This window comes from Ammospiza caudacuta, chromosome 3, assembly GCF_027887145.1.
Source record: "Ammospiza caudacuta isolate bAmmCau1 chromosome 3, bAmmCau1.pri, whole genome shotgun sequence".
NCBI classification, from domain to species: Eukaryota; Metazoa; Chordata; class Aves; order Passeriformes; family Passerellidae; genus Ammospiza; species Ammospiza caudacuta.
Window position 1 is genome coordinate 43766382 of NC_080595.1, and position 20508 is coordinate 43786889.

At 44.0% G+C, this 20508-nt stretch overlaps 1 protein-coding gene across 1 annotated transcript in view; it reads right to left on the reverse strand.

Annotated features, from left to right (window-relative positions):
- Positions 1-20508, reverse strand: part of FRMD1 (FERM domain containing 1) — a 41019-nt gene that overhangs the window by 12153 nt on the left and 8358 nt on the right. The window contains exons 2-6 of the mRNA XM_058801751.1: positions 18386-18550; positions 13537-13627; positions 4718-4797; positions 2570-2646; positions 758-944 (exon numbers count right to left, since the gene is read on the reverse strand). Of these exons, the coding sequence (XP_058657734.1) occupies positions 758-944; positions 2570-2646; positions 4718-4797; positions 13537-13627; positions 18386-18481 (531 nt within the window). The 5' untranslated portion in view covers positions 18482-18550. The remainder of the gene's footprint in view (positions 1-757; positions 945-2569; positions 2647-4717; positions 4798-13536; positions 13628-18385; positions 18551-20508) is intronic.

Sequence of the window (20508 nt, forward strand, 5' to 3'; positions counted from 1 at the left end):
GGCAGGCAGGCTAGGATTTGTGCATAAAAGAGACTATCAGTCAAGACAAGTCCTGTCACTGATCTGAACCTTCTCCCCAAAGCAGAGGACAGTGCCATCTTACAGGGGAGATGCAACTTGCCTGGGACAAGCAGCCAACTAACAAAGTCTTAGCTAATTTGCCTTCATTTGACAATTAAATCAATTCTTGGTTGAAAGTCCTGAAGGGCACAAGTCACATGCTTATAAACAAACATGCAAACGCTTTCTCTTTCCTCTTACTGCACTTGAGGCAGAGATTAATGACAAAGCAAGCACCAGAGGCACTGCACAGCAGTATTACCCCCGTAGGTTTGGATCTATCCATCCCTGAGGCAAGCATTACAGAGAGGAGAACAAAGGGAATTAGACTTGGCTTTGCAGCCCTGAGGTTTTCTGGAGAGCTTGGGTTGTGGAGATCTTGCTGATGTACCTCTGGAAACACACAACCCTTTAAGCCATAGAAGAATTAAACAAGGACATCTGCACTGTCAGAGTTATTCATGTGACACCAACACATGCCATCACCAAAGAAGGATGTATCCCAGCAACATGCATCTACATCGAGTGGAAAGACAAGACATATTCCCTGAGGGACCTTCAGGGTGATACTCTACCCATCTGCCTGATCATTGCAGCAGGAGAGGGGGAAGTTGCATGGCTGCAGGTAGGTACCACCTTGGCATAGCTCCTGCTGCAGGCATGACCTGTTGACAGAAAGGTTCCCCCCCAAACTTACCCATTGTGGGAAATAAGCCTGAGGTTCAAAATATTTGCCAGCGTGGACCTTCTCTCTGTAGTTGCCCAAGTCTGCCTGTAAGCTGTAGGCAGCCAGCAAGAAGTAGATTTCTTCTTTGTGGTTGCAATGAGACATAAGCACTTGCTCTTTGAGATGGCAGTAGTAGAGCTGCCGTGCCACCTTATCGCTGCAAGACAAGGGCAAATTTACTTCAAGAACAAAGTTCAGATAAGGACCCTCAAAAACATCATCCTGCTGAGAAGAGGTATTAAATTTTGACATGCCTGATGTGTGCCAATGCCACCCTGATACAGTTGTGTGTATAAGGAGCACCAAACCAAGATCAAGGTCTTCTCCCACTAAGTGTTGTACAAACACAAGAAATGGTAGCTTCTACCTTGAGGAGCATGAGATCTAAGAAGTTAGGGCAGAAGGTAGATGAAAGAAAAATCACATCACACCTGTTTTGGAGACTGACTACAATCAAGCACTTCTGTTTCCCTGGAAAGCCTGTAGCAGCCAGGACAGTCAACTCCCTTGGACTCCCAGTCCTGTTTCTTGCACACCTGTCCTCCTTTTCCCTCTAAACTTGGCGCTGCTTTTTGTTTCACCTTGCCTTAGGCTCATGATAGTTCTTAACAGCTAATTCCCTGCAAGGTAGATCAAAAGACATGGGAGCCCTGGGCTTGTTTTTGTCTTCTTCCTCAAGCTGCTAAACAGGGTTTGTCTGATAAGGAATTACTATGGCATAGCCTTGATAACCCACACACCCCCTGCCCTCAGAGATCATGGGAAGCAGGCTGCTGACATGTGCATGTAGATGAGGTGCTGGACACTACAGTCTGCTTGTAAAAGTGTGCAAGTATAGTTTGAAGGGGCCAGATAACTACCTCTGCATGGCTCTACAAACCTCTCCAATTAAACTACTAGTGCAAGAGAAATATGCCTGTGATGGTGTAGGATATGTAACTTGGGAGTGGCAGAATGGTATGTAATCTCTCTCTGTACAAAAAAGGCAAAATGAAACAAAAAACACTTATCAGCCAGACAGACTCCATAAGAAAGAGTCCCCTGTATCCAAAAGTGAAAGACTATGGAGAGAGAAAACATAGAAAACCACAAACTTTGCTCAAGACAAGAACGAATGCCAAAAATTTGGTAAAGATTGTAATCCACCTAAATGATCCCAGCTCCTGGCTTCCCCCAGGGACAGAGCCACACCAGAAGCATTGATGTAAATTAACTCTGTCAGTTGTTAATTTTTAACTACCTCATCCTTTGTTCTGTACCATGGGTGAGGGTGGTGCTGTTTTGAGTGCAGCCCACATTCCATGTGAATGGACTACAAATGAAAAAGTCTAACGTATGAAGTAATTTGTTTTGTCCATGTATGAAAGTCCATTTCCAGGATTAGACTGCACAGAGCATTGCTCAAATACAAAAAATAGATCCAAAGCACGTGCTTTGGAGTATAAATAACTATTTTTGGTATATGCATCCAGTGCCTTTCATACAACCAAAAGACATGAGCAAAAGAGTGTTTTGCTAATGTCATCATTCAACCTGCATTTTCAACACAGATGGAAAAGCAGTCACAATTTTCCTAGGGATATGGAGTATGATTCAGGCAGAAAACATTCATAGCTGAGTGAGGACATCTGTGAAAGTCTTAAAAAAAATTCAAGCTGATTTTTAAAGCTTATTTCAATGAGTTCACAGAGATGAGCTTAACAAAGAAACATTCTTTTTCTTTCATTTTAAGAACACACTGAATAATTCAAAACACAGTCATTACCACAGAAGAGAACTTACCCTATTACTCTTCCATTTTCTACATAGTATTGTACTCTGAAGAATGCAACAAATGGAGGGCTGAATTTCTCTGTCCCCTAGAGCAAAGACAGAAGACGAGTTAAATTATGATCAGCATCCAAAATTCCTGTTACCCTATCTGGTAATGTTCTCTCCTCTGAAATTTACTTCCCATACTGCTTTTCATTTTCTACTCTTAGCTCTTGGCAAGTTTTAGGAGGGAGTCTGACTGTCTTGGAGGCTCATGACAATGAGGCATCACAAAACAATCAGACAGGTTGAATGACAAAATCTCCTAGGAAGAGCAGAAGATTTTTGGATAGGAGGGATGTGCTGGTGTAAGAGTCCCAGAGTAGCCTGGGGACACCCAGGCTGGCCCAGAATTACCTAGCTCAGCACCTGGCAGCACCACAAACACATTCGTGCTGAACGCAGCAAGTTTAACCCAGCCTCCCTCACAGCGCCAGGCAAGGCAGCAGCGCAGTGTGCCACCCTGGCATGGCCATTGCATTTCCAGGGCACTCCTAGGAGCAACCATCCATCCCTGCACCACACCACATCACCCAGCACGGACAGACACACTGCCATGTTCAGCACTCACTGCCTGGGGCTCAGGAGCACCAGCCTGGTATCAGCTCCATGCCTTTTGTTTGGCAGGGCTACTGGTTAGTTATTCACACGTTCCTGCGGCCATAGAGCAAAAGGCAGTGGTGGTGTCTGCTTCATACTGAGGAGTGCTGCTAGAAGAAAGGCAGCATGAGGCCTGTTGTTTTAGCTACAGCCTATCCTTCCGACTTACAGGCTTGTTTGAACGGAACAAAAAAGAAAAAAAGGGAAAAAGAATAAAGGAACATCTTACTAACTCACTCTGTCATCTTTCCTACTTTGTCACTTTCATGTTCACACAGGTAACTTTGCTCCCACAGGCAATTCCAAGGCTTTGCTGGTCAGATCCATCTCACTGGGACAAGGTCCACGCCCTCCACATCTGAGGCAGACAGCTTCTCGACCATGCAAACATCTCCATTTCATTTCTGGAAGTTGTTCATAGCCACCCTATTTTATCAGCTGGACTGGGCTTTCCGCCTGAAACCTCTTCATAGAAAGTAACCTTGTCAACTAACCCAGTCCAAAAGGCTAACTCATCTCAGACTGTAGTACTGCCAGTAGCAACTCATTGAGTCTTTTGTGATTCACATCACACCAGAGGTTCAACACTTATCCTGACCAGGAAAGTGTAGCAAGAATCCAATCATAGAGAGACCTCAAAGCATAGCCCATCCCGAGGTGACCAGAAACACATGCTTTGGGGAGCTCTCACTGGCTGGACAGACAGCCCCTTCACATGACTCTGGCTGTTTCTGAAGTAACTCTTGTTTGGGAAAAGCAGAGCACATGCCTGGGGATAAGAGAGATGTCCAAACCTCACTAGTTATCTACAAACTTAGCAGCAGAAATGGCAAGTGTGCCTATTCTGCACAAGAAAATGCTTAGGCAAGGTGGAAAAAAGTAATTGACAACTTTTACAACGACCCAATTAAGATATCTGAAGCAATTGCATGCTATACTTTGTTCTAGACTATGGCTCCTCTATTAATGGCACACACAAACAGGCATTATCATGTCTGAATGAACAGTATTAAACAATTACGTAAGCTTGTCTTTATTTCATGTAGTTTTTCCCTCCCTTATCAGGGCTAGCTAGCCTTAAGAACTAGGACTTGTCTCAAACAAAATATCCTTCCTCTCCCTCCAGTGTCCTTTTGTACGTGCTCTGGGAAGAGTCACAGCTCCAGTCATTTCCCAGGTACCAGATTCAAGTCACAAAAGGTTATTTTAGGCTGTTTTGCTTAAGGATAAAAATGAGGTCTCCAGGCTAAATTCAAATGGAAAACTGACCAACTTACTTTCTCCACTTCTGCAGCAGCCAAGCAGCAACCATGTGGTTACTATGGCTCAGCTAAAGGTGCATAAGGGGCTGGTTTAACTAATTGTGCAACTATGCAAAAGTCACTGCATCCTGCTAATGAAAAGTATTCTGCAGACCATCTTCAAAAGATGCTTTATGGACCTTAGTTTAAGAGTTTTCATTTCACTGTGCAATCCAATAAAAAAGCAGCAGCTTCCAAAGTTAAACACCTCTCTTACTTTGGTGGTCTCTTTCTTCCATTCCTTTGAAAAGTATTTGCTAAGTTTCTGCTCCAGGTCTATAAAAACATATTCATTATCTGAAAGATAAGAAAAAAGGAATTCAACATAAAATAATTGGAAATGTTTAGTCACTAAACATTTAGGTCACTCTACAAGTTATTTCCAAGCAATACATTTGCTGACCAGGAAATAGACAGGGCAGGGGAGGAGGAAAAAAACCAGTACTCTTAAGTACATGTGCAATTCCAGACAGCACGGAAGGAAGGTCATTCACTCCTTCAAGAGATCCTGAGCTAAATGTTCCCAAACATCTTAGCCAGAAATGCAGAATTCCTGCTTTATAATCAAGAAGCCATTTCCAAAAAAGAGAAACATCATCTTACCCAGCTAATTGTACTGGCAGCTTACCAGAGGCAGTTTTTTATTATTATTAAACAAGCAAGCCCTACCCAAGCTTGTATTCTGCCATCATGTAGCACCATGGTACAACATGGCAAAAGTAAGTAAAGAGAGCTGGGTACTTAACAGTACCCAATATCTTCTGCATGTGAAGGGGATCCTCTGAAAGGGTGAGAAACAAGAGGACCAAACACAAACGCCTTTCTCAGAAGGTCTGGTGTGTCCTGCTCCCACCCAACTTCTTTCATATAGAGAAAGGATGAATGAAAGGAAGGGAAACCTGGCCTGCCTCAAAACACTAAAGGACCAGGACTTGCTCTCCACCCTAGTGAGAGCGAACAAGACACAGCCTGAATGGCACATCATCTTGAAAGAGGTTTGTGCTGCTTTCAAAGCTGATGTTTCATAACACTGCTTACCAATTATCAAATACAAACAACTCAGCCAGTGAAAGATTTTTTTCCTGAGTCTTCAAGTCTCTTAAGAAAAAAATAAAAGACAAGACCTGACAGGTGTTTCAGGCTTCAGTAGCAATGCCAGCTGAGCACATTCACCTGACCAGTCTCTCTACACTTTGATCTTGCTTAGGACAATGTTTTGACAGGTGACACAAGTGCCAAGATGAAGAGCTTGCTCCTTAAACATGAAAGGAGCAGGAGTAAAAAGGAGAGGAAAAAAAAAAAAAGAAAAAAGAACCCTTCACAAAACAAACTCCTGCCCCTTAAGACCAGCCCAGACTTCCAAATGAGAGCCTGCACTCATGTCTGTATTATGGCAGAAGCAGGCCTGGCGTGGTCAGTGTTACAGTAGGCATTGAAGGGGGCTCTAAGCTACCTCACACCCCTTCCAAAGCATTGCAGATCCTTACAGGGGCAGATACAAATACTTTCTTTGCTAGCTTTCAAAAAACAAGCAAGCAAAACAACCTCCTATCGCCATCTCCTTCAGCTCCCACCTCAAGAAACCACATCTGGTGCTATCCAGAACTGGCCCACACATCACCCTACTAGGAAACCTCCTGTAAAACAGCACTAACACTGGATACAAAAAGTACAATGCCCAAAAAGTCGTGTTTCTGTCTCCATGCTCTTTCCTGCATTGTAGTACTTGCAGCTGTACTTTTAATATACCTACACTTCTGTTTATCACATTACTTGACATATCACATACAGAAACAAACCAATATTTAACTGCACCATTGAAGTGGCTGTATAGAATTTCTGAAAGTGTCTGTGGTGGCCAATTTAAGTGCTGTAGCACACAGGATGATATGGAAGTTATTTCTGCTGTTTTGACAAGGAGAGGAAGTTTTTATCATCACAGAGATTGCATCTTGTACCTGCCTCTTCACTTCTGTCTAAGATAGGGTGGCTGGGGGCTACACTGGCCCCAGCCCTTCCTTCTCTAGGTCCATTAAGATCAGATAACACTGCCTGGAAGAGGCTGATAGAAGTCCTAGTCAGTGAGTGAGAGAAGGGTTTGCTCACGTTAGGCTTGTCTCTGTCCCTAATCAGCTGCCAAGCTGGTAAGCATCACTCCATAAAGCTTTTATTAAAAAGTAAGTAAAAGCTCATTTAGGGAATCAATGCACAGCAAGTGACTGGAGTGGGATAACATGAGCACACCACCCAGTCCCTCCCTGGGCTTTGGCAGTCCTGCAGCAGGGCCTGCCCTCCACTATGGGCTCCCCACATGCCATGGGGCTGGTCCTGATGGCACAGCAATGATGGGTAAAGCCTGTATCAGCTCTGCCAGCACTGTGTTTTTCAGCTGACACCTTGTTAAGTGGCTATAACAAGTTGAAGGGTCAGTTTTCCTTTCTACTTCAACAATGATCCCATGCCCAGAGGCATTTAGAGAAACACATTAATTATTCCTCAAAGAAGAGGGGAAATTTCAATAGCAAGCACAGTGACATACCCCAAAGCATCCCATCACCCCTGAATAGTACATCAGAAAGGGAAAAGTGTGACAGAACAGTTACACCACAGTTACACCACAGTAAAGCAATTTGTCACCCACACCCCAGAGCCCCTCTTAATCTGTCATGTTAATTAGGTTAGAGATGATTTTGTGAGGGCACAGATGTCACACCTGAGGATTCCAGGTTATTATCAGGCCTACTGGGAGATACACATAAACCACAAGAATAAGCCAGGCTACAGGAGGACACCCCAATGTACATCTCTTCTTGGGGTCCTCCAGCTCAGCATCCTCCCTCTCGTGCAAGAATGCAGCACTGCATTCCTGCCTTAATGAAGTTAATATGGCTGGAATGTCAACCTGCAATGTAAGCCTCCATCCACAAAAACAAAGAGGTATTTCCCTGCACAGCCCTACTTCTTTGTGGATGGCTTTGTTTTATTTTTCCTCACACTGGATTAGTGATAAAACCCTAAGAGATCTTTTGCCAGATGCTATTTGAAAATAAGCATCTCTAACAGATATGAGGGCACCAAACTGCAGCATCTCTGAGCAGTGCTGTAAAGGACAATATAGAAATGCACAGATGGCCCCCTTTCCAGGGAAGAGTAAATTTGATCTGTGGATCCAAACAGGGCTGGATACTCAGCAGGTACAAACTGTCATTGCTACACTGGTCTCACTTGAAGGACAAGTGAAAGGTAATAGGAAGCTGACTGAGAAGCATGCTCACATAAAAATACACTCTCATCCACCTGCAGCTACTGACTCAGTTCATGAATCTCATCTCAGCACTGCAAGTGATCTTACAAATGCATCTGCTTCTCTTGAAAGGTTCCCCTATGCACATATATACAGATACCAGACCTGGCACAACCCACCAGTGCACTGCACTGCAATCCCAAGAAATGCATCTGGACAGCTAGCTCCTTTGCAGTAAAGAAATTTACACACTTCTCCCAATTTCACCTTTAAGAATTCTCAAATGAGATTGAAAGTTCATGCTGTAAAAATCACATCTCAAAATAAGCAGTTACCAGAAATGTAAAACACTTCTACTCTGCAAAATTAGCTGAGCATATTTTATGTATTTAAAAAAAACATAGGACACACATTGTTGCAAAAAAAATAATGTGTCAGGTCCCCAGTTAGAAAAAATTGACACAGTTCCAGTGAGTGATGCAGACTTACAACAGGCATTATTTACACTGCAGGAAAAATGGGAATGGAAAATTAAAGCTGTAATACAGGGTCAAATCATTTCGAATCATTGTTAACCTAAAGGCCATTATTTTGCATTAACCAGTTCCTCCTCATCTCAATTTTATGAAAAGTAAGTTCTCTGCATAAAAGCTAAATAATGGTGATGCCAAAAACCTGTTCTCCTCCTGTGCCCAGTGTGGGCTAGGAGCACTAACAAATTCCACAAAGGTGTCCTACCAAGAGTCGGTGCTTAGCCCCACAGGCAGCCAGGAAGATCCCATTAACAAATTTGGCTGAGTCATGTATATTTTAGCAATGCAACTAGACAGTCCAGAAGAATAGGATTCAAACAATATATGAATTAGTGTGAAGCCAAATTTCCACATAGCAAGCATTTTCTGCATAAAAGACAAGGAAAAAAATTATCCATGGCTATTGCGCTTAACTTTTCCCAGATGCTTGAAGAAGCTTTGTGGCAACACCACTATGTCCCCTGAGGTGCAACAGGAAAGAGAGCAGGAGCAGAACAGAGGGATGCTAGGGTTAGGGGAGAGCCGAAGCTTAAAAAAAACAAAAAACAACAAAAACCCACACTAAAATATACCTCACAACACATGCTGTAGCCCTCACATAACCTGAACACCAGCCTGGATTTTTTTGTTTGATTACTGAAGAAGAGCTGGCTACACAACCCCTTTTGCATGTGGATCTCCCCAAGCTTCCAAGCATTAGTGATTTGGGAAAATCACTACCCACATGGCACCTGCTCCCACCACCTCTGCAGAGCTTCTCAATGCTCCTGGTGTTACCTTTCCAGCCAATAGAAAGAGATGTTGTTCACTTTCTGATCAGTTTACTAAAGGGTCTAAAAGAATGTGGTTCAGGAAAACCTTGTGTTTTTAGCTTTAGCTGGAATGTACATGTATCCCAATGAAGGGAAGAATCACAACCCAGGCTGGGAGTAACGCAAGGGAGGTCCTGGCTGAGGTCACTACCTGGGATGGACACAAGGCTATGGAGGGTAGTATGAAAGGAGACAATATCAAGAAGCCTGAGATCTTGTGCTGTTAGGAACTGTCGAGATCTGAACACTGAGATAAAGGTTCAGTCATTCCTGGTAATGGATAGGTACTGCCAGAATTTTACATTGGCATCTTACATTTAGCAACAAGGCATCCCCAGGCAGAGATCTCCGGACTTCAGCAGTGTCACAGGGGATTCTTCTGCACAAGAAAAGCTGCAGAGCCATTTCCAGCACTGTTCATCCAGGGGCGAACAAACCCTTAGCAATTCTCAAGCAGGAGAGCACTTGGCTGGATGTTGTACTGATACCAAAGGAGAAACAACTGGCAGCAGGTACAGGCAAAAAATTGCCTTCATAGGAAGAGACCATGTAGGTCCTTTCAAGGAGTACTTTATACTCTCTGGACATCTGAACCCCTGCAACTCCCTCTAGGTGGTATATTTCTGCACGTGTGTTTCTTATATTGCATTTAACTCGTCTGAGGTACCAAAGTAAGTGCAATAGAGCTGTACCTCAGGTTAGAAATTCCTAACGAAGATTCAATTATGTAAGCAAATTTAAGAGAGGACAGGCAAGAAGCATGGATAATGAGGAAGGACTGTGTAGTGAGCAAGGTATGTAGAAATCAGCATAAGGTATTTCAGAGAACTTTTGTTATTTGTCTCCTAAGAGACCCTTTGTTATAAGACACACTCATGTAGTACAAAGATAACCTGTTAGCATATTCTGTCCATGAACTTCAGTACTGGCGGATGCAGAAGAGTTAACTGGAGGCAGAGTGGTTTTGGCAGAGTTAATCACTGAGCTCCTTGGTAAGCACGTGCTGGGAAGCATGGGCTTGGCAAGGTGAACAGCCATTGCTTTAAAAAAACAGAGTATTATTCTTGAGGCAGAGGAGCTGAAGCAGAGGGATTTGATTTGTAAGAAAGCCAGCCTGACAAATTCATAAGAGGACACGGAGACAGTGGCAAGGTATAGGAGCTGCAGTCTTGCTCCTTCCCAATTGAAGGCTTACATCTGCTTAGGTCAAGCAAGGTTTGCTCCTATAAAGGCATGGCCCAAAACTCAGGATCGAAGGGATCTGGGTTATAACAACAAAGGAAGCCTGGCTGTTCTTTGTCTGCTTACATTCAGTTTTGTTTTAGAAAACTGAATGTGTCTCTGCACACACTTTCTGATAACAAGAGGGAAACCTCCCGCAGGGAACTAGATAAGGTTGACCCCACAGGAGGATTTGCCATATAAGACCCAGCTGCTGAAGCCTATGGAACCAGATTGAACCTGGCAGGGTCGCAGGATCTTTCACTGAGCAAACTACAAGTTAAAAAAAAAAATAAAATTAAAAACCAAGCACTCCAGCAGCAGGAGCACACAAGGTATAGTCTGCCTGATGATCCATGACAAAACTAGAAGAGCAACATGTCCCAAGGTTTGTAGGACCTCCCATTAATGCACATTCCTGAACCTGATTTTCAAAGGGATCAACTTCTTATAGAAACAAGTTTTTTTCCTCTCAGATATATTGGGTCCAAGCGGTTTTCCTCTTGAGAATAAAAAAAACAGTTTAAGAGCAGAAGGGATGAAAAATGCTATCCTGACAATGTAACTGTTACCCTTAATCCTGAAGCTTGCCCTCAGCATCTACAACAGCCAGATGAGAAGGCAACATATTTAGGTATCAAATGCTGGGAAACATGCTCCAAGACCTACAGCTTAGATTTTACAGCATTCATGGTTTGCAGCTTGCATGGTGCTTTGTGGTGCCATTTCCCTTTTCGCCACATTTAGGGGTTAAACTTCTGTTTATGATTAAGGACCCCAACCTCTCCCCCCACACACATACTTAGTATGAGACCAACTGAGCATTAGTGTATCTGTACAACGTCTGCAGGTCAAATGGGCTCCTAATCCAGATAATCCATGCAGTGTGATTGGCTACAGTTCTGAAGAAATCCTTTAATTTTCATTCTCTTGCTACTGCTGACAGTCAGGGTTTTGTTGACAAATTAGCAGCCAAGTAATGGATGCAGGTGGATTAGAATACCTTGTTTTGCATGTGGCGGTATCAGACCACCAAAAATAAATACACATTAAGAAAGTGGGAAAGATATCATTACTAAAACAGGGTGGCTGTTTTTTAAAAAAAATATCTTTTTGAAGCTGCAGCACAGAGGTGAAAGCATGATGAAGGAGAGGATTACCTTGTTGAAAAATGCAGATGCCTCCTCTCCATTTTTTGGACACCTAGCTCAGCCTTTCCTGAGGGACCAGGCCCAAGCCCCCCCATTCCCAGCCTCTGTGGGATGTACACTGACTAGGTACTCAGCCAAGGCAGTCGGCTTCAGCATCCACAAGGCAACCTGGGAATGCAACACTTACCCAGCCCTCCCCACTACCTGACCTGAGCACTTCCCTTTTTTGAGATGAGAGCCTGTTGTGAATTCAAAAATCCCTGAGAAGCAGGCAATACCTTAAAGGCTACTTCCAAATGCCACACTCAGTGCTACATTTGCTATAGAGGCAAGATCTCAGCTGCCACAGGCCGCAAGGGAGATGATCAAGTCTGCTGACCAAATCAAGGTGGAGAGAAACCAAGTTGTAGAACAGAAAAAGTATTTCCTTTCAGGAAAGCAAATAACCAGCCCCCAAAACAAACAAAAAAGAGATGTTAATTCAGGCTACTGGACGCCTGTAACTTTTCCTTAATTTTTAAAGCACTTTCTGGAAGAATTAGCTGCTATAGAAAGGAAGAATACTTTCATGAAGTGAGAAGACTGTTTCCACTTAAAGATGTGGACAATATACTCTGAAGTCTAGTCAGAACAGCTTTATTATGCTCTTTGGTATGCAGTGGTTACAATATATTTCCAACAGGCTGAAAGATATCTGCCACTACTGGGTATTCTGGGACCAGAAGCCCTGTGCTTGATAGGGTGAAGGAAACTGCTTCACAGAAAAGGTGTGAAGTAAGGCAAATGCAGGGTATGGTAAATATGAAACCAAAAACATGTGAAGGGGGGGAAAAAGGGAAAGAACATGAGAAAAACAGAAGAATTCAGAGAAAATAGGAATGAAATTGCCCTGTCTTACAGGAGAGGACAAGGGTTCCAATTTCAGCCAAGATGTCCTGCAACGGAATAGGCAAAACCTGGTGTTAAAAAATGTTGCAAAGGGGAGGCCTCAGAATCAGAGATGATTTGTGAGAAAAGTTAAGAGCATTCAGGTCTCCTCACATTAAAAAAACTATTCTGGTTTAAAGCACAGCTATATTAGGTTCAAGGAATCTTTTGGAGACTCTACAAACCTTATGGAGGATAAAAAGCTTGTGCTCCTCTCAGATTAAATGCTGCACTCAAAAAAAGCAGTTCTTACAGAATGAGTGCATAAAGGCAATGAGACAAACTTTAAAAAACCACCTTATTTTATCCTGCATATTTATGAAGAGGCAAAAGCAACCTTATTTAGAAGGGCTTCTATAAGACTACTATAATTTCAATGAAATATCTAGAATTGCAGTAGTAAATAACACAGGTTTTGGAGGAGAGACAAGTCTTTCAGTGCTTTTGGAAATATGGGAAGGCAAGATAAACAAGGCAACAGATCCATTTCTAATTACTAAGAGTTGGGGTGTGGGAGGGAATGTCAATGTTTACACCATACCAGAAATGTGATCTCTCATATCAATTTGCTTCTTTAAGGCATCATCTTAACACCATTTCCTGGCCAATACTAAGCCATAGGACCAAGCAAACTGGATTTTACCTCATGGACTAGAAGTTTTGTATTTCCCATGTGATATTTCAAAACCCAATGTGTCCCACGCATGCATTCAGTCCCTTACAATCATTTGAGTTTCCTCCCCAGCGCCACATTCTTCACATGTGACTTCAGAATATAAGTATCACTTTCAGCCCCAAAATCCTTTTAAAATCCACCTCCTGTTCAATACCTATAGTTCTGAATATAGTAACAAATATGTTGACTAGCAACTCCCACTACAGGAGAGAAAGAAAGCCCCACAAAGAGGTGGAATCCCAGAACAAAGGTGGAGAACAAAAGCCCCCCCTTTACTCAATTTGTCTGCCCACATACCAAAGATCAAAAGAGCTCTGGGAAGGCTCTGCATAATCTACATACTTTGTGACCTTATTACAATCAAATTCCCCCTGCAGGCACAGCCACTGTGTATATATGCACACACTGTAAATACACAAGCGGGTCTGTGGATGTTTGCCAAGTCACTTGCTCGTGCATTGAGTTTGCTTACTTTTAACAATGCTGAGGCCAAAGAAGTGAGGCTCTTTAATCTTCACTAAATCACAAACTTGCTGAAAGAGCTCTTGTCCAGTGGCTTTGACCTGAAAGACACAACCAATTCAACATTACAGATGTCTCATGCACTTGGATGGAGCAACTCTTCTAAAGAGGAGATCTAAAGAAGAGTTGCAGGCCAATACATTTTTGGGTACCAAAGTAAAATACCCAAACACAACCACACCAGAGAACATCCTTTGTTTTCAGTATTATTGCTATTATCATAGAATAATAATCATTAATATTTACAGAAATGAAAATACCACTCCCTTACAATTTTTTTTGAGAAAATAAAAAAACCAGACTCAAAAGTTTCATTCCGGAGAACCAGGTACAAAAGTACCCAAACAAACACAAAGACTCTGAGTAGCTCATAGGTTAGAGATGTGGTTTTTCTGTACCCCACAGAGAGGAGCTCCTTCTGTCTCCTGCTGACTTCTAGTCACACAGCCATTAACATCTCTATCTTTGGCAGCTGCAGCCAAAAGCCTGTGAGACCTTGCCTGTTTCCCTGCACACTGAGACCTTCCAATATCCCTGCCTCCTGTAATGCACAGACTGCCCCAGAAGGAGCATGGTTCTGGTTAACTACATGTGCAGACCTGGATGTGTACTATGATAGGAAGATTCCCCCACTAAACATCTCCCCATCCATAGCCTCATTTCCCCCTGTCCCACTGCACCATCCCAGGAGTACTGACAGACAAACACAGAAATCCCCCCAGCCCACAGAGACACAGGGGAAGGAGTCCAGAGAAAGAGCAGGTGGGGAGAACAGAACAGGACTGACACAGACAACCTCAGCTCAGACTATGGTGCAGCCAGCTGCAGCTGCAAAATGGGCCAAGACCTTGGAATTTCATTACCCCAGTGCTGGACCATGCAGATTGGCAGTGCCAGGAGCAGCTGCCTGCAGGGGTACAGTGCAGTGCTCCCTGCCAAGCAACAGAGAGGACAGGGCAGAAGTCGACTGTTTAACTGCTACAAACCAATCACCATCCTAATTTTTAAAGCTCTTATAGTGTAGGTATGCCACACACCCCAGAAACTGGCTTGCATTCACCTCCCTGCCCCAGGCCGTACCATGTCACTAGACATGGACAATGGGAAACAGGAGGTCATTTAAGTACTCACTTTCTTCTACTTGACAAGGCATCAGTAGCCAGACACTCACTGCTGCTTTATCAGGAGCTTTGAAGCCTGCACTACACCAATGCAAACACGTGTAAGCTTTGAGCAGGGAGGAGGTAGTGCACAGTTCTGATAAGACCCAAAACCACATCTGGGTCTTATTATAATGAGTCTCCATGTAAGACTGCACCCTTTCAGTCTCACACCTAGATGCAGTGTTTGGTCAGACACTCAGAACACACACTTGGAAGGGAAAGTTGGGCACAGAGCAATCTCCTTTGCCAAAGAAGCAAGCTCTGAGCATGTTCTCCTACCTGGGAAAGATTTGCTAAGAAAGATGTGACCTACCTCTAGCCAGAATGGTTATGGGCATGCAAGAGTCACTGGCAGCACAGGACTTTCTGTAAATGCTACACAATGAAATGAATTTTCTAAGTGGCAAGCTTTCATACATAAGGGAAGAAAAACCTGCTTTAAGATACTTAATTCTAGGGAACTGAGTACTTCAAGTGACAGTTTTGTGGCACACAGCTCTCAACAGTGATTTAGGCAGAGTTCTAGCACAGCAGGTATGTTACTAGCACCTTGTCCATTCTCCTCTTAGCACTTCCCTTCTGTATCAAGTTCTACTCCCAGCCTTAAAGGCTATGCAATACCAATTACATTTGCAACTGCTCTTCCCTCCTACTTTCCCCTCTGCTCAAAGCAACCAATACTTCCCTTTGCATTTTTCATCTTTGGACTTTCCTCCCTATGCATCCTCCCAATCTTGGCATGGTTCCTGTGCCAAGATTGATCTCAGAAATGTTATGACTCATTCCTTCCATTGATATTTAGCTTTGTCCCACGTCGGGCTCAGGGCTTCTTTACACATGAAATTTAGTCCAAAGTGAAATCAAGTGCAGGTTTACAGACGGTAACTGCTACTCCAAGGTCATTCTGTCTACAGATATTCACGTGCATTAGTTGCCTATATCTGTTTTTCTTGATATGCATGTTTTGAAACATTGACTCCCCTGTTCAGAGAACAACTGAAAGACTTTAGACCTATGCTTGCCATTCACCAACCCACATGCCCTCACCAGACTTCCTCCACTCCAAAAGTTTCTCCAACTTTGTCTTGCCCTCCTCAGGGCAGCTGGTGAGCTACAGCACCCCTAGTTCCCCTCACAGCTCTGCTTCTCCTCACATCCACAGCTAGTCCCAAGAAGGCAGATTTACTGTGCACCACTCCCCAGATTCACTGTACATTCAGAAAGGCAGACATCGAAGCTAATTAAGAGCTACTTGACTGTGGGGAAAGAGAAATTAAAATGGCTCCTGCTCTTCCCTCTTCAACTGCACTGTCTCTGAAAGGTGTAAGACAAATACATTTTAAAGAGCAAGCTTCAATCTGTATGTGACCACATAAAACACATATAGGTAAACTCTTATCTGGAAGGGTGGAATTTATATTGGAGGGGAGAGGGAGGACTTAGCTGCATAAACACTGTGCTTATCATGGGAAGAATCTATAATTTATTCTGCTGGAAAGATAACTATTCCTACCTACCTCAATGAGCTGCAAGCTTGTTTAGTATTTGCATTCCACACTGAAGAGGTTAAAAGGCTTTGGAAATCTTTAGTAGTACCATTATTATTCTAATAAATGCACAAAGTATCACCTGTGGTTGTGCTAATTACATCTGGGTTCTACCAACATCACTAGAAAATTGCCTTGATGTTTCTTTAAAAAAGAAAGATCTCTCCAGCTGTGAAATCTTAATTTTTGTTGCTTTTTTGAATGAGTGCTGTGGTAAAGTCCGAAGCCAAATGAAAAGCTGTTTCTGGTGATTTGCCCAGCTGTAACAGGTCATGTTTCACTCTCTATGCAATTAGGACACAACCATGTGTCAAGGTCTCATGTTTTGGCCCAGGCAGCTATTCCCTTTCACACACAGGCATCTCCAAGTACATACTTTCCCAATTTCCCAGACACGAAAGAAAGGGGTATCAGAAATGACAAGGGCAAATGTCTTTAACAGGAATACAGAGGGCTGCGGTGGGGGATTCCTCTGCAGGACAACCTAGTGATGCACAAGGCACCCCAGCTTTTTGGAGGGGCAGCAGGCTGGGACAGGACAGGGAAACAGGATAGGACACAGCACTTTTCCTCTGTTCCTGTCAGCACTCAATGCACAAGACTATTTCTTATGCTTATTAAATATTTTAGAGGCATTAAAAACAACATGCAGATGTAGCATTTAGGAACCTGGTTTAGTGGTGGACTTGGCAGCGTCATGTTTATGGCTGGACTCGGTCTTAAGAGTCTTTCTCACCCCAAATTTCTTTACAATAAACTGCAGGTTTTTGTGATTTACCAGAGCATGATCTAGTGGTGAAGGAACAGCTGTGTGCTCCATTTAGACACAGGCAGAGTGAGTAGCAGTGATAGTGTCAGCCCTGGCTGGTGCACTGCCCTCCTGCACCTTCCCCATGGCCAGCAGCTCTATCTCCCATCTTTAGCCTCCCTGATAAGAGCTATAAGAAGGTGAGATTTAGGGTTAACTGCAACAGACCATTACCCAGGCCCATACACCTGCTGCCAAGAACTTAATTAAATCATCGTTTTCTGCCTTGCACAAAAGCCAGCAGATTGCAGAAGCCTTCTGGGGCAGTGGATGGGCTGGGTTTGAACCAGTAACCTAGAAGCAGAGTGTCCCAGATTTTTCTGTTAAAGTTTTATTCCATCCAGCCCTTGAGGCTGTTTCAGTTAAGGACGCTACACTTACACATAGCAGGTAGGAAAATTCCGACGTGGATTTTGAAGATTAGCACGCATAGTTTCAAAAGCCACAGTTTCACTCAAGTACTTAAAATAACAGTTCACCTCAACTGTCTTCTCCCCCTCCTCATCCCAAAGCAGGGGAAAAAAACCTACCCAAAACAAAGGCAAATCTCCCCAGCCCACACGAGTGCACACACACGCTCACAAGAGAGCACTTATCTTGGAAACTCGCTGGTCCTCTGAACACCAAGTGCCTCTTGTCAGCTCAGTTTCTCACAAGTTCAAGGAGTAGCCGGCACTGCACAAAGAGGCACCGTGCTGTGCAGACACCGTGCCACCCTGGGCTGCCAGCTGAGCTGGCCCTGCTGTCACTCACACACACTTCGAGACATTCGAGGCAGTAATCAAAGAAATGAAGCGACTTGCCTCGATTTTCTGTGTGTACGAGTACTCAAGAGGAGGGAAAAAACCCAGCCTCAATGGCTGTTTGCCTTAGACTCTTTGAAGGGATCTGCAGGCTGTCAAAACCAGGGATAGCTGGACTCTTTACAAGAGTAAACAGCCATATGTTGGGTACACTTGCTAAGTAATCAAGGTATTTCAAGTTCAATTTTTAAAAAATTGTTGGATTATTACAAGCAGCAAAACCATTCAGAGATAAAAAAATGTAAATAACAACAGAAAAAGAGCAGAGGAGACCCCCACCCTGCAAACACAGCCCTGACTTCCAACAAACTCTGCGAATGAGTTGAAGCTGCCCAATTAGAAAATGGAGCAGAGCACCGATTACCCTAAGCTGGCTAATAGCCTTTTGGTCAGCAGACCAGCACCAGGCTTTTGGGAGAACAATGGGAGCTAACAAATCTGAACCGCGGCCGCGATGCAGCGACCTCCCAGCACTCACCCCGACGGCCAGGCTGAGCTGCTCGCGGGTGGGCAGGAAGACGCAGACGCTGCGGATCTCTGGCTGCATCCTGCCTGCCAGCAGTGTCCTGCTCATGGTGGGCAGCTCCACGGGGGCTGGGCTCTCCTCTCCAGACTGGTGTCAGGCTCCCTTCATCCCATGTACCTGTTGAAAAGGCGAGAGCATCAGTGCTGTGCTTCTGTTGGCACTGGGAGCAGCTCACAGCATGCGTGTGGTGAGATGTTTAAAAACAAAACCACTCCCAACAGTCATCCATTTTCCAGGGCCAGTCAATGTTTCCACCAGCATCACAGCACACACCAGGCAGTGTCAACCTTTTAAACAGCTCGAAAGTCCCATGAGAGTGCCATAAAGCAATGAGGTCTCCCCGGAATAACAAACCAGACTCAAGGTTTCCAGACTCGTGTAAGCGATAAGGCAGGTGCCACCTTGGGCTGCTGCCTGAGAACACCCGTGACATGGGGGAGCGCCCATCCTTCAGCCAGGCACCTCGCTCACTCCCAAAGCAGAGAGTTCAATGGGCTGTCAACAGGCACATGTCAGTGCACAGGAGTTCATCTGTGCTGTCCTCCCCCTCACTCCATCCCTACTCCCTGGGAAACCACTGCCTGAAATCCTCTACACTTCACTCAAAGGAGGAGGTGGAACACAAACTCAGCCACTGTATAACACCTTTTGTGAGGTAAGCACTGCCCGCCTCTCAAGCACTGAGCATAGGCTGCACAAGCACCTTACAGCTGAAGTTCAGATATTAACAGAAATAAGAGATGGAAGTTTTCTTTGCAGCCAAATGCAGAGAAGCCAACATCATCTTGACTTTACAGCTAGTTTCCTCAGCAACTTGTACCATTTTATGTATAGCCCTCTCCTCTCCAATGCTCTCAGCATTCCTCTCAGGAAGGATCCTGTGGCACCTGATGAATCCATCAGGAAGGGGAGAGGCTCCTCAAGGCGATGCCAGCAGAGACCTAAACCAGCAAGGTACCAGCCATGGGGTCCACTCCATCCCAGTACGAGTTTTGACGTAAGTCAACCCCCAATTGCCCTGAAACAAACAGGTTGACTCCCTCCCACCAGCAGCACCTGAGCAGTCACCTGCAGCACAGCAACAGAGGTGCTGCTGGCTGATGCCTGTCCCCAAAGTCCCCACACACCCAGGGACAGGTGCAGACCCCAGCAAGGGCAGCCCAATGCACTGGTTGTGGCAGTGCCACCCTCTCCCACACCCAGAGCCCAGCCCACCTTCAGGGGACAGGCTGTGAAGGGAGCCATGGGCTTTTCCTTCACCCTCCACAACGCATAAAAGATGAGGGATCACAAGCAGCAGGGAAGCAGGCCATGTTATGCCTGCTTATACCTGCCTGTATACACATACACATATATCATGTACTTGTGTGCCTGTGCACTACAAATAAGTTTTAAAAGCATTGTTTTGTGTTTAAAATCATGTTTGTCCAGGTTCAGGAGAAAATTATGGCAGAATCAAATTCTTGTGTGGGAGACGGGAAAAGCAAACAATAATGTAGACTACAGCAAATAGAACTTGGATCTATCCCTCTCCTTTCAACTCTGTGCTCAAGCATCAATTTTTTAAAATTATTTTCAAAGCAAATACAAGATAGATCCAAGAGTGTTCTCTTGCAAATACAGAAGCTGTTCCGTGCACCACCTTCCCAGAGCCAGCATATACAATGCTTCTTAACAAAGCAATTTTTGATTCAAGCTGTGTAGAGCATTCCTTATAAGACAGAAGTGCACCAAAAAATGCTGACAAGGGAGTTATTAAAGTATTTTTTCAGAACAAGTAGTTAGTTTAACAAGACCTAGGAGTTTTTAAAAGATTGCTCTAAAGCAAGTGAGAAAAAGGCATTTGACTTTATGGGACATGTGAAAGCTGCTATTAACTGAAATATTAAGAGAAAAATTCTGATTTATCTTCTCTCATTGAAATAATTATACTCACATGCTCTCTTAGGGTCCGGACTACACACTACTAACAGATGTATATAAATTACAGATGTCTATAGAATGACTGGAGGGCAACAGGTCACCACTATTATTGCCAGCTGATGTAATTCATGCCATAAACTTTATCAACAGCA